We start from the raw sequence: 18,040 nt of genomic DNA on the forward strand, positions 1-18,040 counted from the left end.
ATAAAAACTAAAAAATCGGTAATCATATCAACCGTTTAAAAGTGAAAATAAATCTACATAAATTAAAATTAGACAGCATAATATTTGGAGAAAGTTAAAATAAGTCAATTATTTTATATTAATTTTAAATTGTGCGATTTTTTTTTAATTCTAAATATGTAAACATATTTTTTTTCCTCTTTCAAGATAAATTAGTAGTCATAATATAATATGCCTACTAAAAATCATTAAATAAAAATTAATTTTAAAAACTATAAATAATTAGTTGCTATATTAACTAAATTAGATACTTTAGAGACTAAAAAAATTATTAATTTCTAAATTAGTATCTAATTAACTACTAATTATTTAGATTCTAAATTTGTAGCAAAAACCTAGTTAGCTATTTAGATATCAATTTAAAAATTATTTATCACTAATAGAAATTAATTTATAAACCAATAATTTTTTTAGTCTCTAAAATAGTATTTAATTTAATCGATATGACAACTAATTATTTTTAATCTCTAAAATTAGTTTTTACTTAATAATTTTCTTGTAGATGTAGTGTATATTGAAAAAGATTAAAATTAAAATTTGTCAGCATAATATTTTGGAGAAAGTTAAAATAAGTCAATTATTTTATATTAATTTTAAAGTGTGCAAAAATAAAAGTTTTTAATTCTAAATATGTAAACATATTTTTTTTTGTCTTTCAAGATAAATTAGTAGTCATAATATCCCTACTAAAAAATCATTAAATAGAAATTAATTTTAAAAAATAAAAATAATTAGTTGCTATATTAACTAAATTATTTATTTTAAAGACTAAAAAAATTATTGATTTCTAAATTAATTTTTATTATTCATAAATAGTTTCTAAATTAGTATTTAATTAACTACTAACATTTTAACTACCAATTATTTAGATTCTAAATTTGGTAGCAAAATTAGATACCCATTTAGAAATTATTTATCACTAATAAATATTAATTTAGAAACCAATAATAGTTTTAGTCTCTGAAATAGTATCTAATTTAATCAATATAACAACTAATTATTTTTAATCTCTAAAATTAGTTTCTATTTAATGATTGTTGTGTATTGAAAAAAATTAAAATTAAAATTTGCCAGCATAATATTTGGAGAAAGTTAAAATAAGTAAATTATTTTATATTAATTTTAAATTGTGCGAAAAGAAAGGTTTTTAATTCTAAATATGTAAACATATTTTTTTTGTCTTTCAAGATAAATTAGTAGTCATGATATCCCTACTAAAAATTATTAAATAAAAATTAATTTTAAAAATTAAAATAATTAGTTGATATATTAACTAAATTAGATAAAAATTGATTTTTAAATTAATTTTTATTATTGATAAATGATTTTTAAATTAGTATATAATTAACTAATAATATTTTAATTACTAATTATTTAGATTCTAAATTTGGTAGCAAAAATTTTGATAGGTAAGATAACAATTTAGAAAGTATTTATCAGTAATAAAAACTAATTTAGAAATCAATAATTTTTTTAGTCCCTAAAATAGTATCTAATTTAATCGATATAACAATTAATTATTTTTAATCTCTAAAATTATTTTCTATTTAATGATTGTAGTGTATATTGAAAAATATTATTTTACAATTATTCAATACTTTAATAATAAAATTAATTTATAAAAAAATAAATTATAAATTTAACTAAAATATAATTATTTTTAATTCAAATACAATATCAAAGTAAATTATTGAATAAAAGTATAAAATAATATATATATATATATATATATATATAATTACTTTATGCATATTAGAAAAAAGGTTACTTATTACACGTATAAAAAAATTAATTATCTTATTTAAAAATATTTTGGTACTTTAATTATTTTAATTAATATATTTACTTTAACGTTAAATTAATTACCTTGAACGTTAAAATGATAAATAATTTTTAATATTATTTATTTGATGCTGATGTGAATTTGAATATAATCCAGCTCATTAAATAAAAATAAAGATTTATATCATAATTTCTAATTTTAAATTTAAAAAATGTAAAATACTATATTGGTGGTAGATGCTTGGGAGTTGAAGTGGGAAACACATGTCCCTACTTTCCGAATGATGCCAACTATTATTACGTGGAAACAATATCTTCTTTTTCTCTCCTTTCGCACCTTCACCACGAGCTCGCCACACGCCTCTTTCCTTACGCAATCCTACCCGTCCATCTGTTTCTCATCCAACGCTCAAAAATACAGATCTCACTTTCCGAAATCCCAAAATACCCCTCTCTTCTCCTACATATACCTTCCTTGTCCCACGCAAGCTTCACCACCACAACTCTAGCCTCAATCCTTGGCCGCCATTGTTTCTTCTTCTTCTTCTTCTTCCATTTCCTTTCCCTCTTTCTCGATCTCTTTTCGTTTATCCTTTTGGAGATTTTGATCTCATGGCCCTCGCTCCTTCTAAAGTTTCCCCCTTTTCTGGGTTTTCTCTTTCAGACGGTGTTGGGGCCGTGAGAAACCCAACCTGTTCTGTTTCTTTGAGCTTTCTGAATAAGAAAGTGGGAAGCAGGAACCTTGGTGTTTCTGCCTCAACTGTGCCTCTTACTGGGGTGATCTTTGAACCCTTTGAGGAGGTTAAGAAGGAAGAGCTTGCTGTTCCCACTGCTGGGCAGGTTTCGTTGGCTCGTCAGTATTACGCTGATGAGTGCGAATCTGCAATTAACGAGCAGATAAAGTGAGCGTTTTTTTGTTTTCACTTTTTTTTTGGTTTATTTTTTGAGTAATTACTTGTGATTACATTTTCTGCTTTTGTTATCTGTTTGAGTTTTTGTTTACAAATCTGTTGCTGTCTTTTCTGTCTCCTGTTTAGAGAGATTTGTTTAAACAGATTGAAAAGTTGACAAATTTATAATTCAAAAAATGAACAATAAAAAGCTTAAAACAATTTTAAGAGTCTCTGCTTTGCTTATATAAGCAGATCAATCAATTATTTTTATATATGCTCTTGTAAAGTGACCTTTTTGCATTGTTGAGTGATTTAAACTCAGGAAAGTACTTTTCCTTGTACTTGTAGTTACAAATTAAAAACGAACGGTGATTATTGTAAATACATGTGTAATAATCAATGATGTCTTAAAATTAGTGACCATTTAACAATCACTCTGCTTCTACTTTTTAGATTTTGTTCTGCAGGGTTTGATCCTGAAATAAAAAAAGGGTAAATATGTATTTTTTTTTAAAATATTGTTTTTAGTTTTTTGTATTATAAAAATGGTGATTTTGGTTTTAGCAGAGCATTTCTGAGATGTGGTGGACTTTGTCCCTAATTACTTCAAGATTAAGTACAAGATCTGGACCAAAATCATCATTCTTAAAATATAAGAATTAAAAACATATTCGATCAAATTTTGATAGGTTAAAACGCATTATTAATTTAGAAAAAAGGTGAAAATTTATATTGGTTTTTAATTTTTATTTGCTTGCATATAATAGTGGTCCTCTGATTAAGAGTTTTTTCCACTTCAATTTTGTGTCACAGTGTGGAATACAATGCATCCTATGTGTACCACTCCTTGTTTGCATACTTTGACAGGGACAACGTAGCTCTCAAGGGATTTGCCAGGTAACTAACATTAAACCCCTTGTGTCTGTTTCTGTTAAAAGTTTCTTCCATTTCTCAAACAGGTGTTCATTTCACGTTGCTATTGTTGAAAACAGGTTCTTCAAGGAATCTAGTGAAGAAGAAAGAGAGCACGCTGAAAAGCTTATGAAATATCAGGTTAAATTAATTTTATAGTTAACTGTTAATTCCTAATCATGTAGCTAAAAGTAACTTCTCTGAAGTTACATGACAGTATACTGATATATATATGGTCTTTGGTAAATTGTTTAGAACACTCGTGGAGGTAGAGTTGTTCTTCACCCGATCAAGAATGTACCCTCAGAATTTGAGCATGTGGAGAAGGGGGATGCGTTATATGGTGAGCTTACTGATTTAATTGCTGTTTCAATGACTCTGAAACTGTGCATTGTGGTTTTTCATGTTTTCAATTGAATATATATGCTGATTTTCCTCTATTGTTTTGTTCAGCAATGGAATTAGCTTTGTCTTTGGAGAAGTTAGTGAATGAGAAACTTCGGAGTGTGCACAGTGTAATGCATCTTTACTTTTCTGCTTTTGGTTTTGTTTTTCTCTTAATTTTTTTCCCTGTGGAACTCACAAATTATTTTATCTAACAGGTGGCAGATCGCAACAAAGACCCTCAATTGGCAGACTTCATTGAAAGCGAGTTTCTTTCTGAACAGGTTAAAGTCATCTAAACCTCAGAGTGGTTGTGAATTCATAAAAATTTCGGTAAAATTTCTTAGAAAATTGAAAGAAATTGGAAAAATAAAGAGAGGAAATATAGATGAACTGTATGGTTTTTCCAAACTTTTTATTATTTTTGTATAATTCCTTATGAAGCAAACCAGGACCATTAGATGTGGCTTTTGTTGTTGTTTACCCTGAAAGGAGGAACACATCTACCACAGGCTAATAAAAACAGAAAACCATTACATGTGTATCTATGCACTGAGCTTGTTTATATTGCCAATGTGTTTTATGTGTTTCTTAAAACATGTCCCTTTCTTTTGTACAGGTAGAAGCAATTAAGAAGATCTCAGAGTATGTGGCTCAACTGAGAATGGTTGGAAAGGGTCACGGTATGTTTTGCTACCACTATTTCTCATATTGGTTCACTGAATTTGCCTTTGATGTACATTTCCATCACTTTGGTATTTTCCTTCTACTTGTATTTATGTTTTATTGGCTCGCAGGTGTTTGGCACTTTGATCAAAGTCTGCTTCATGATGGACATGCCGCTTGAACTTGAATAGTCTTTATTAGTCTTCGTTTATATTTGCTCTTGTATTAAGTTCTGGGTTGTTTTCTAATTTAGAAGTAGTATTTAAGTGTTTTTCCTGAGTACTGAGGTGTAAGAACTTGTAGTGTTGTGGTAGCGAGTATCATATGTAAAAGACTGCAAGCATTTTATGCAATAACATTCGATATCTGCTTTTCAATCGTCCCTCTCCAGTAAAAATGTCAATGGTTACTTTGGCATGATGATATGAAAATTTTCATAATCTTGACAATGAGGAATACAAGATCAAAATATACACGTTTGTTTTGAAAATAAATTATAATACCCTGGAAGGTTAGTAATTTGATGTCACAGGGAAAAACTTAAGTTGGAATACTTGCCACAAACTGACTTAAAAGTTAAACTTAATTTGGAATCCAAGTAGGGTCCAAACATAGAATGTCTTCAATTGAAGGCCACTTGTCAAGTACCAAGTATCAAAAACACTGCTCTTCTTACTGATACCCATTAATTTACTTGAAAATATGTTATTAGGTTTAAAAATAAACGCAAATCTGATGTAAGATTTTCAGAAGAAAATTATTACATAAATGGAAATTGCCAATGGATAGTGGGAAATTGTAAGAGCTTCACTGGCAACACCTATATTAACTTGATATATCACGCTGGTAACTTGATTTCTGCTTCTTTTTATGGAGGAACTCTACTTTTCTGAAGGAAAGGGGTGTTTTTGGTTTCTGTTCTGCTGTATTGTTGAACTATAGTTGTCTTGCCAAACTTAGTTTGGTGATATGTTTTGGTTTCCTGTTTACCGATTCGCACAGGGTTTGAATTGAATCCTGGTTGCTCTAGAACTATAGTTTGCAAAATATAGATAATTGGAGCTTGCATTTACAAATGCAAAACTGTAATGAATATCCAAAATATAGACTAAAACTCAGCTGAAACTGAATAATTCAAAGTCTGATAATTCACTTTTACTTCCCTTGGAAACAAAATTAATGATATGCGAGGGAAGGAGTAGACGCTGAAGGAATGGAACTTGAAGAAAATTTTTATTCCCCTTCCTCATACATCTATGATACTTTAATTAAACCTTTGGACTCATCCATCAAGAAAAATTCATGACCATCTAAATAACCACACAACAATATTTCATGTTGGCCTAAAACAGATCATCCAATATGAAGATATGTTGGTTCTTTTCTTGTGAAATGTATTTTGAGGAGAAGAAGACTCAATCATTTTCCACATAACTTGGATATCTGAATATTCTCCACAAGACTCCATGTCTTTATAAAGATTCATAAGTCCATTTCTATGCCCTGTATTCAACTCCATAAATAAATAAAAAAATATCAAAGGAAAGTTAACTATGTGATCCAGAATTACTAGTGAATCATAGCATCTCTACTTCAAAGTAGTTTTACCTTTAGATCTGAACATGAAGTTTGAAGTCACTTTGAGAATGATAGTTTTAATTGGGTAGATAGACATCCTCTTGAAGTACCTCCAACCCTTCCAGTTTCCCATTTTCTGAAGCAGATAGCTAGTTTTCTCTTCCTTGCACCCTCCATTTTATATGTGTGAAGCATGTCCTTAAAAAATAATGTAATGATTTCTAGCAAAACAACAAGATGAATCATGCCATATAAGAAAGCAACAAGATAGAAGACAAGGCCTTTTGTGTACTTCTTGAGTCTTCTATCTTCCATAAAGTATTCAAGACATTTGCTTGATTATGCCATTCAAACTGTTACTACATGCTTATGGTACTTCTTTAATGTATCAGAAAAACTAGTTATGGTAAATTATTATTGGTATGAAATATTATTTTCACATTCTCATTAAATTTGACCAGAAAAACACTTATTGTAAATTGATTTTGACTGTAGAAAAAATGAAAAATACTCCAAAAATCATATCATAGAGGTGGATCTTTTTAGTTTATAACAGATAATGCAGGTCAACAGTGTATAATTAATGGGTTGGAGGAACTTGATTTGGATTTTGCTTCCCTACTTATTCAACTCACTAAATATTCTCAATCTAATTACATCTATAAGCAAAATGGTTCGGTGTGGGCCCTTTTGAAGCGGTTGTTGGTGTATCTTCATTTTCTTTGTGTTTGTATTTGCACTTTCTCTGTAGTCTTTCTTTATGCACCAAAAAATATTAATTACATCCACAATCGTAAGTAAATTTTTTTATTGAAAATTATTTCTTCACAAATTTTATTTTCACGAAACATATTGTCTCGTTTTAAGTAAAAAAAAAAAGTTGTATTGCCACGAAAACATAGAAAGTTACTCATAAATTTTATTTTATTTATTTAAATTATTTCAAATTTTAAAAATATTTATAAGAATAGTCAAATGCAACCACAAAACTCTTCGAAATATAATATGATTCTGTAAAAAAAATCTCGAAGTAATCCTATAAGCGTTTTTTAAACATAAAGTATGTACTTATCTTAATAAGTTGTTGAGATTCAATTCATCAAACAAAAAAAATAAGAAAAATAAGAATTATTATTATGCCATGGAAGAGACTTAACATCCTGAGTGGTTGATATTAAAAGGCAAGGTTCTTGAATTGGCACAATTTAGTAGGACCATAAAAGTGATTAATGTTTGAAGGAGCATTAATTTGGATACTGTTTCAATCGCTTTCTATGGTATAATATATAGTTTAATTTTGGTGAGTGAAATTTAAAAGTTAGGCCGTGGCATGTTCTTAAGCTTTTTTTAGGTGTTGATCAATCACTTGTTTTGACATCTCACCAATTTATATGCTTTGAATTTGAATTTATATCTCTTGTTGTTTTTGTGTGTGTGTTTTTTTGGGATGAGAGGTGTAGATGGGAATATTTTTGGTACATATTCTTGGTGTTTCAGACAACTTTCACTGTTTTATTTTTTTGAATTGAGAACAAAATTTGAAAGGGAAAAAAATCTAATAGAAATGATGAGAAAAGTGAGGTTCTCTTGACACAAACCTAAGAAATAAAAGTGTTGAAAATGTTTTTATTTGTATGTTCTTTACTCAGCTGCAATTATTTAGGGATTTTCTTTCGGAAGTTTTTATTTGCAGATATAAACTCCCTAGGTAAATTATTCGCGGATTTAAATTTTAAAGGGACTTTACTTGTGGAATTAAATATTCAGAACATTAACGGTTAGAATTTGAAAATTTTCTTTTCTTTATTTTTTATTTCCCTATCTATCACCTTTTATTTTTATTTTTCTATTTAGTACTCTTTTGTTTTTATTTTTCTATCTAGCACTCTTTTGTTTTTATTTTTCTATCTAGAACTCTTTTGTTTTTATTTTTCTATCTACCACTATTTTAAAGTAAAAAAAATTTAAAAAAAAATAAAATTTGAATGTATTAAAAAATAAATATTTTTAATTTTTTAAATAGTTAAAAATATAATTAATGAATAAAGAAATAAGTTTTTACAAAATAAAAATAAAAAATTAATAAATTAAAAATGTTTAGTTTAAATTTTTTTAAGAATTTTGTGTGTCTGTGTTTGATAATATGAACCACATTTTTTTTGTTTGATCATGTTGTTCTCTTTTGTATATATCGGTCCTTATTCAACTTGATTTAGGTTCCCCTTTGAGGTTCTTTACATGGGCATAGTATTTGACCAGTGTATGCAGGCCAATACTCTTCAATATTATCTGTGTGTTCATTATTAATTAATACTAATTGACTTTGTTATTTTTATAATTATGTCATGTATTTTTGACTTAAAATTAACATGATTACATCATCAATAATAATAAAAATAAATACTAATTTATGTTTATAGATTCAACTTTCATTCTTAAAAAAAATTAAACTAAACATTTTTAATTTATTACTTTTTTTATTTTTATCTTGTAAAAACTCATTTCTTTATTCATTAATAGCTATTTTAAAAATTATAAATATTTAGTTTTTTAATGTGTTCAAAATTAAAATTAATAATTATTTTTTAACTTTTGAAATGGTGCTAGATAGGGAAATAAAAATAAAAGTATGTTAGATGGAGAAATAAAAGTGTAAATAGTATTATATGAAGAATTGAGTCATGTAAAGAATTTTTTTTATCATATATTACCTTTTTAAATTAAATAAATAATGAGAAGATTATTAGTTTAATACTTGTTGAATAAATGTCGGCTGGTCCAAAAGACAATTCTTTATGTATGTTAATAAAAGAAACTTTTGGGGTTGATTATATATTTTTGTAGGTTTCTTGTGACGGTGAAATAATCACTTTTATAATATATCATATATTTTATCTAAATATATAATATATCATACTTTCTTTTATCTAAATTTATTTTGCGTTTATAGTATCTTTCATCTTTTATCGTTGAAATCCTAATATGATATTAGAGCTTAAATGTTTTTTTTAAGGGAATAATGAGAGTGAAAAAGAAGAGAAAGTGAGAAGTTTGAGAGAAAAAGCATTCCAAAGCAAAAATGGTCTCTGATAATTCTTTACCTTCACCTTCTTTTTGCTATTAGAACTTTCATTTGTGGGTTGAAAAGATGAAGATTCATCTGAGAACTCAAAGGTTGTAGGATATAGTGGAAGATATTTAAACTCCATTACTTGAAAGTCTAAGAGTAGAACAATTAGAAGTCATTAACAAACTAACAAAAGAAGAAAAAGCACTTGCTACATATAAGAATATACACAATACACAAGGAAAGACCACTCAACAACACTACCAAAACGGAGAAACAACTCTATGTTGCAATACTACATTCATATTAGTTTCCAAATAATAGTGTTAGCAAAAATGTGACTTTATTAGACTCAACCAAAAAGGTTGACTTTTAAAAAAAACATAAAATTATTTTTAAATTTATATTTATATTATGTAAAACTTATAGGTAGGATAAACTAATCCTAACTACATAAGTAGAGTTGACTAAGTCAACGTTCAATCGATGTTAACTTTTTAATAAATAAAAATATTTGTGTTATAGTATGATTAATGTCGATTTAGTTGACGTTTATAGAGTTCACTTAATGTTAGACATTATTAATATCGATTTATTCAATTCTAAATTGACACTAAGTGAAATAAATATAAAAAAGTAATTAGCGTTGACCTATTTGACACTAATGTTATTTGTTTAAGTTATCATTGCTTAGATAGACACTATGTCTTTAATATTTATTTAAGTTAGTGTCCACTAAGTTAATGCTAATTTATATGCTATAAATCCGTACATGTTCATGACAACAAATAGGAACCGTAAATGTTTTTAATTCAAAGGTCCATATTTAAAGATGACAAATCTCTTCACTCACAATTTTACACGCTCCTTTTTCTACATAAATCTTCTCACTCTCATCTTTTTTCCATCCACACTCATCTCTTTCATTCACACTTACCTTATTCATTCACACCTATCTCCTTCATGCACATTCATTTCCTTCATCTACACTCATCTCCTCCATCTACTACATTTTTTTGGTGTTTTATTTTTGTTGAAGATAGAATCATTGTAAGAGAAATTACTTTTTGAAATTGTTGTTATTAGTGTCGACCACATTGACATAAATTAAATTAATATTAAACAAATTTAATTTAGTGTCAAATTAATCGAGATTAAATTAAATAAACTAAAAGGCTTTAATAAAAACAATTAAAGTTGGCCTTAAAAAACTAATGCTAGGGAATTAGCATTTTGACTTTAGAGCCAAATGTGCGATATAAATCCAATACTATTTACTAATTAGAGTTAGCTTTTGGTTCCTGTAGTGCAAATTATTACTCAACAAGAAAGATCAAATAAGCTTGGTTGATAAATAGTGGATGCATAAACCACATGACTCATAATGCTAACATCTTAAAAGAGTTAGACAAGACATACATGTTCAAAGTCATTGTAGGCAATTGAAAGGTACTCTAAGCCTGAAGTTAGACTTTGACACTCGACATTCAGTATTTAGGATTAGATGAATGCGTACTTGATCCTTTGGAATTTGTGCTTATTTATATAATTATTGTGAGTCTATTGTCGTTAATGAGCCTAATAAAAGGAGATCAACAAACGCTGAGTCATCGTTGTTGGTCATGTCAGTTAATTTGGACTAGATGCAGAATTAGAGTCTTGGTCATACGGAACCTACTAGTACATATTTTTAATTAAATTTTTTTATTTAGAATAAATATAACCCAATTTTAAGTATTAATAAATTCAAACAATAGTTATAAGGTTATAATTTAAACTATGTTTTTCATATTTTCATGCAATTAAAATTATAATCTTAGAATTGTTTTTAAATGATCAATTATTTAAGAAACTTTATCTCAATTTTTACTAAAAATAAAAAATTTACAAAATAAAGAATTTAGTCTGTTGTTAGTTGATAGAGTTTAGCTAATAATCTTGGGTACTTCATAGAAGAATTGGAGTCTTTTCTTGGGCTTTTGAAGTTGGTTTGGAGACCAAACAATGATCATTTACTAGCAAAAAAGAAGATTGAAGCCATGACATAATTTCAAATAGAGTTATTCCCAAAACATTAATATTCTCTAAAAAAAATTAATTTATCTTTTAAAAATTTTAATTGAATATTTTTTTATTAATTTATCTTTTAATGTAGTATTTAAAAAAATATTTATTTAAAGATTTTTTAGATACTGTTTACACAAATAATTTATTATTATTTTAAATGATTTATTTATTTATTTTATATTTTATATATAAATAATATAAATGATTATTAATAATAATAAATTAATTATCATTTTAAGAAAATATATAAGTTGCTTTCCAAATAGCGACTAGAAAAGACATGACTCACAAAACTTTCAAGAATTTTCCATATTCTTTATTCTTTTCAAGAGTTGAACATTTCCATTTCAAATGGACATAAGTGAAATGTGTAACTTAAGAAATTTATTATTTTAAGATTTTTATCAGGACTTTTCAAATGTCTTAATTATTTCCAATATATTCACTCGAATAACTTAATATATAAGAAAATATTCTCCCATCCATATTAAAAATATTAATTATTGGCAATTAATTGTATTAATCTTATAATTAGGAGTTTTATTTTATATTTAATCTTTAAATTAGTGTAAACACAATAAATTGTAGAAAGGAAAATTTAAAATTATAGAATTATAAGAAAACCTAATAATAAACGAGGGTCATCGACATTTCTTTGTTGATTTAATGCTTCATCGTATCATATACGATACTCTGTCGTTGTTTGTTTTCAATTTTTATTCTTCAATTCTAATCTCCAAGTTAGTAGTTTAATATTGTTTGCTTGACTTTAAAGACTTAGGATATGCAACATTTCTTCATGATAATGTCAAAGTTTTGCTTTGTTCCAATCAAAAACCTAAAATTTCCGTACTATAACATTACTTAATTGCAAATTCTAAACAACAACAGTCACACTAATATAATACAAAATTCAAACAATACTTATAAAAATATTTATGTTAAAATTATTTTGTATTGTATTACAAATAAAATATATCCATATTTATTATATTAAACTAATAGTTTTTCAAATAAGGAGGTGTAAAACACCATTTTAGATATACATTTCACCTAAAATTATCATGTTTAACAAGTTTGGTATTTTTTTTAAAGTTTATTCTTTTAATTATTTTTTTTGAGAAAGTATATAAATAAGAAATTCTTATGTATTGAAATGGATGGAAGTATTAAAGTATTGAAAGTTAAAATGAAGTAACTTCTCACTTTCTACACGCCAACATATAAAAGTGATAAATTGAAGAGATCATTGCCTTCTCGTTTTACTGCTGAAATATAATATTGGTGAAAATTGACCCAGTCCTCCACATAATGAAAAGTACATCTCTTTTATTTAATATTATTTCTGGTTATTTAATAATATTTTATACAAGAGTCACTATTTAGTCAACAATGAGTGAGTTTTTGAGTGTCTATAAAAGGAGTATGAGTATTCAAATTTCAATCATAAAATCTAATACCATCCTCAAACTCCTTACCAGTCACTTATTCAGCTTGTTCTATACTCATCTCCAATGAGAATCCATCAAATCTTCTTCAATATCTTCATACCCTTGTGCTTTATATGCTTGAACATCAACATCCACCAAGTAACATGCCACTGTCATGACCATGACCAATTCTTGTTACTCCAATTAAAGGAAAATCTTGTATTCAACCCAGCCACTTCTAACAAATTGGTTCACTGGAACCAAAGTAGTGATTGCTGTCAATGGAATGGAGTAACATGCAGCATGGGACATGTAATTGGTCTTGACTTGAGTGGGGAGTCTATTTCTGGAGAACTAGATAATTCCACTCTCTTTAAACTGCAATATTTGCTGAATTTGAATCTGGCTTACAATGATTTCAACTCTTCCATTCCATTGATGTTTGACAAGCTCAAGAATTTGAGGTCTTTGAATTTTTCAAATGCTGGATTTCATGGACAAATTCCTTCCCAGATTTCTCACCTGAAAAATTTGACGACACTTGACTTCTCTACATCACTTGCCTCGCAACATTTTTTCAAACTCCAGAAGCCAAATATCAGCATGTTCTTGCAGAACCTTACGAAACTCTCAGAACTTTATCTTGATGGTGTAAGGGTCTCTGCTGAGGGAAAGGAGTGGTGTCATGCTTTGTCTTCTCTTCAAAAACTAAAAGTGTTGAGCATGTCATCATGCAATATCACAGGGCCAATTGATTCTTCATTGGCAACTCTTCAGGGACTGTCAGTCATTAGACTGAATAAAAATAGTATCTCAAGCTCTGTGCCAGAATTTTTTGCAAATTTCTCCAATTTGAATGTTTTGGAGCTTAACAGTTGCAGGTTGAGTGGTCATTTTCCAAAGGGCATCTTTCAAATACAAACTCTAAACGTTCTTGATATATCAAACAACAAGGATCTTCATGGAGTTTTGCCAGACTTCCAAGAGGATGCAGTTCTTCACACCATGAATCTTAGTAATACAAATTTCTCAGGGAAATTACCAGGTTCTATTTCGAATCTAAAGCAGTTGTCTATTTTAGATCTATCTAACTGCCAATTCTTTGAAACACTCCCAATTTCAATGTCAGAACTCACTCAACTTGTTTACTTGGACTTGTCTTACAACAAGTTTAACGGTTCACTCCCTTCTTTCATGATGGTAAAAAAACTCAGATATTTATCTCTCTTGCACAATAGTTTGACAGGAACCATTGCTACAACTCATTTTGAGGGACTTGAAAATCTCCTCATCATCAATTTAGGAGATAATTTTCTGAGTGGAAAATTTCCTGTGTCACTTTTTACACTTCCATCTTTGCAAGAACTTACACTTTCTCATAATGGATTTGACGGTCCATTAGATGAATTCCCAAATGTTTCTTCCTCTAAATTACAGTTGATTGACTTGAGCAGCAACAGCTTGCAGGGCTCTATTCCTGTATCTATCTTTCGTCTTGAAGGACTTCGTTTCCTACAACTTTCTGCAAATGAATTCAGTGGCACCATAGCACTTGATATGATCCAGAGGAGTTTACATACATTAGGTCTTTCACACAATAACTTGTCAGTTGATATAACTTCCATTGATGACCATGACATTTCGTCCTTTCCCAGCATGAAATACTTATTGTTGGGTTCTTGCAATTTGGGAGAATTTCCAGGGTTCTTGAGAAACCATCCCCAATTGCATGCTTTAGACCTATCCAACAACCAGATTCATGGAAAAATACCTAACTGGATTTGGAGATTTGACTCTCTAGTTTATCTAAATCTTTCCAACAATTTTCTCACTACCATGGAAGGACCCTTTGATGATCTGAATTCCAAGCTATACATCCTTGACCTTCATTCCAATAAACTTCTTGGATCCATTCCTACTTTCACAAAATATGCTGTCCATTTGGACTACTCAAGCAATAAATTCAGCACTTTGCCACTTGACTTGGAGAACTATATCCCCTATGTATACTTTCTCTCCATTTCAAATAACAGATTTCAAGGGAAAATCCATGAAGCCTTTTGTAATTTTTCTTATCTCCGGTTGCTTGATCTTTCCTACAATAGCTTCAACGGCTTCATTCCCATGTGTTTGATGACAAGGAATAGTACCCTCAGAGTACTAAATCTTGCAGGAAACAAACTCCAGGGTTCTATTTCTGATACCATTTCAATTTCATGTAATTTAAGGTTCCTTAACCTCAATGAAAATCTATTGGGGGGTGTTATCCCAAATTCTCTAGCCAACTGTCAGAGTCTACAAGTCTTAAATCTTGGAAATAATCAGTTTAGTGACAGATTTCCATGCTTCTTAAGGAACATTTCCACCCTACAAGTGCTAATTTTGAGGTCAAATAAACTCAATGGTCCTATTTCATGCACCCATAGCACTACCAATTGGGAGATGCTTCATATTGTGGATTTATCCTACAATAACTTCATGAGTATACTACCTGGAGCATTATTGAGAAGCTGGACAAGAATGATGGGTAATCATACTGTATCCTATGAAGAGCATGGGACATTATTTTTTGACATGTTTGATAATCATGACAAAATGCGTTACGATAATTTGTTCTCGGTTATCAACAAGTTTCTCGTAGTAAAATTATACAAATTATTGTCAACTGAACCTTACACTGTGGTTGACCACATATTTGCTTACTATGTTACTTCTAACCAATTTGGTGGTCGCTATTTGAATTCAGTTGCAATTGTGCACAAAGCAAAGCAAATGGAGTTTATCAAAATTCCCTCTGCCTTCTCTTCCTTGGATCTCTCCTTTAACCATTTTCAAGGTCCAATACCTCAAGAATTTTCGAGATTGAGAGCACTGAAATCTCTTAACCTGTCACATAATGCTTTCTCAAGCAATATCCCCTCATCAATAGGAAATTTGAGGAATCTTGAATCCATGGACTTGTCAAATAACAATCTGAGTGGAGAAATCCCACTCGAGCTTGTGAACTTAAATTTTATAGCATACTTGAATCTCTCATTTAATCATTTGTGGGGGAAAATCCCAACAGGTGGTCAAATGAACACATTTGAAGCATCTTCTTTTGTGGGCAATGAAGGATTATGTGGGCCACCCTTGAAAGGTTGCACCAATGGTAGAGTGGGAGATTCAGCTCCAACACCAGTACATGAAATGCATGGATCAATTGAGTTAAATTTCATAAGTGTGGAGTTGGGATTCATTTTTGGGTTGGGAATCTTCATCCTTCCCCTTATGTTCTTGAAGAGGTGGAGGGTTTTGTATTGGCAGCTAGTGGATAATTTCCTTCAAAGGGTTGTCCCCCAACTTGATTTTGTCTATGAATACTATGGAGGCCAAAGGTACAAGTCTCTAAAGTGGATGGGGTAGCTGATCTCACGATGGTGAAGCAAACATATGTTGCATCTTCTTTCTCCTTTGGGTTTTCATGTTTTCTTCTTGGACTTGTTTTTATGAATAAACACAGTGTTATAAATCACTGTATAATAAATGTTTTATGTTTGACACAATCTAAAACCAACATCTTAAAGTAAAGTTTTGTATATAATAATAATAATAATAATAATAATAATAATAATAATAATAATAATAATAATAATAATAATAATAGAGAAGTGGTATGTTAGACGGTGCAGACTTCATCTGGTATGAATTCCATATCCATTAATCTGTTATAAACAGTGTAATGAATCATAGATTCTGACAGCTCATAGACATTTTAATGGGTGATGCAATCTGAGAGTTCATAAACGATTTAAGGGTATATATCAGAGTAACATTCCCATTAACATTATGAATTTCATTAATGTTCATTAATTTGTTGTAAACACAATGTTATGAATCATAGCTTTTGATAGCTCATAGACCTTTTAATGGGTGATGCAGTCTGAAAGTTTACGGTCTAATGTATCTCACAGTAACATTCCCTCCCATTCACATTAACAGTAACATTCCGATTAACATTAACATAATAACATTTGAAGCTTTCTGAAATCAATAGTGTCTAATCTAATATTAAGTAATCAAAAGAGAATACATGAATGAATAGTGAATTAAATATTAAGTACTTCAATTATTCAAGGTTGTAAATGAGGTTTTAAAACGAACAAAATTGATTTCCAAAGGTGTGAATAATTACTGTCCGTAAGGACTTATCCGTAATGTATTGCACAACTCTCCTAGGATACAACAGGAATTTTTCAAAAATTTTCGAGGATCAGAACTAGTAAGTTACTCTTAAAAGAATAAATACCCAATAGAACCCAGAAATATAATAATTAAATAAAATAATAAAAGTGAAAAGGGAAAGAGAAGAAGATGAAGGTTGCACGGAGAGTGATATAGGAAGATGAAGAAGAGAGGAAGCTTAAGTAAGAGATCTGTGTAAATGAGAACGAAACCCCCTCTTTATATAGGGAGAAGAACCAAGTATCTGTTGCATCTTCACAACTGAAATCGTGGCACATTCCATTGACTGACCGCCGGAAAAGGAGCAACCGCCCAAAGATTGGGGAAGACCGCGAAGATGAAGGAACGCAGAGAGAGTGAAGGACGTGAACCTTCCCTAGACGTGCGACCACGATCTAGGGTGTAGAGGGCAACGATGCGCATCAAACTTGGATTAGATCCAGTAACTGTTCCACTTCCGCGATCTACTCCAACGTCCTCGAAAATCGCTAGGGTTCTGTACACACACTTTGTTCTCTTTCGTTTTTTCACAGTCTCTGATTTTTACCGTTTTTCAATATATGTAGTTTTACAACAATCCCCCACATATTGCAAAAGATAAAACATAGAGATAAAGAAAGGAAAAATAATTTTGGGTTCATCTAAGATGTAATGCATCAGAGCTGGTATAGCAAGCTATATGAACCAGTCTTAGATTGATGAACTTAACACTTAGTATGTGTTAGAGGTTTATCAATCACAATACACCCCCACATTACTTGTTGTTATCGTTGTGTTGCGCTACTAGGCCATGCGCCTGCCCGGTATTCATGAGTGCTATAGAGATCTTGCCAAGATTTCATGCAAGCGGCTCCACTTGACACTCATACAGGTGATTTCATCAAGTGTATGTTGCAAATCACACACCACCCATAAGGGATATGAAGATCATTAAAACTTTGTAAATTGTTAAAACTCTTTTACCTCATAATTTTAACCACAAAGTCTATCCTCTCGAT

The 18,040-nt window shown here is 29.5% G+C and overlaps 2 protein-coding genes and 1 long non-coding RNA gene across 3 annotated transcripts; 2 read left to right on the forward strand and 1 right to left on the reverse strand.

Moving 5' to 3' along the window:
• Positions 1–2,076: 2,076 nt before the first annotated feature.
• On the forward strand, positions 2,077–5,053 carry LOC137824185 (ferritin, chloroplastic). Its single transcript, XM_068629671.1, has 8 exons — positions 2,077–2,723; positions 3,528–3,611; positions 3,707–3,767; positions 3,882–3,969; positions 4,080–4,141; positions 4,229–4,294; positions 4,630–4,693; positions 4,808–5,053. The coding sequence occupies exons 1-8, from the start codon at positions 2,434–2,436 to the stop codon at positions 4,855–4,857; spliced, it is 765 nt and encodes a 254-aa protein (XP_068485772.1). The 5' UTR covers positions 2,077–2,433; the 3' UTR covers positions 4,858–5,053.
• A 752-nt stretch (positions 5,054–5,805) lies between these two features.
• Positions 5,806–6,559, reverse strand: LOC137824186 (uncharacterized). Its single transcript, XR_011083218.1, has 2 exons — positions 6,285–6,559; positions 5,806–6,179 (listed from the first exon to the last, which is right to left on the reverse strand). It is a non-coding gene; the product is annotated as an uncharacterized lncRNA (long non-coding RNA).
• A 2,996-nt stretch (positions 6,560–9,555) lies between these two features.
• On the forward strand, positions 9,556–16,372 carry LOC137824187 (receptor-like protein 7). Its single transcript, XM_068629672.1, has one exon. It carries the CDS (start codon positions 12,903–12,905, stop codon positions 16,221–16,223), a length of 3,321 nt encoding a protein of 1,106 aa, XP_068485773.1. The 5' UTR covers positions 9,556–12,902; the 3' UTR covers positions 16,224–16,372.
• The last annotated feature ends 1,668 nt before the right edge of the window (positions 16,373–18,040 follow it).

This window comes from Phaseolus vulgaris, chromosome 8 (assembly GCF_000499845.2).
Source record: "Phaseolus vulgaris cultivar G19833 chromosome 8, P. vulgaris v2.0, whole genome shotgun sequence".
Classification (NCBI taxonomy): Eukaryota; Viridiplantae; Streptophyta; class Magnoliopsida; order Fabales; family Fabaceae; genus Phaseolus; species Phaseolus vulgaris.

Coding starts and splice junctions, on each gene's coding strand:
- LOC137824185 (XM_068629671.1), top strand. CDS start 2,434: ATGGCCCTCGCTCCTTCTAAAGTTTCCCCCTTTTCTGGGTTTTCTCTT. Junction 2,724..3,527: donor GCAATTAACGAGCAGATAAA/GTGAGCGTTTTT, acceptor TTTGTGTCACAG/TGTGGAATACAATGCATCCT. Junction 3,768..3,881: donor AAAAGCTTATGAAATATCAG/GTTAAATTAATT, acceptor TAAATTGTTTAG/AACACTCGTGGAGGTAGAGT.
- LOC137824187 (XM_068629672.1), top strand. CDS start 12,903: ATGAGAATCCATCAAATCTTCTTCAATATCTTCATACCCTTGTGCTTT.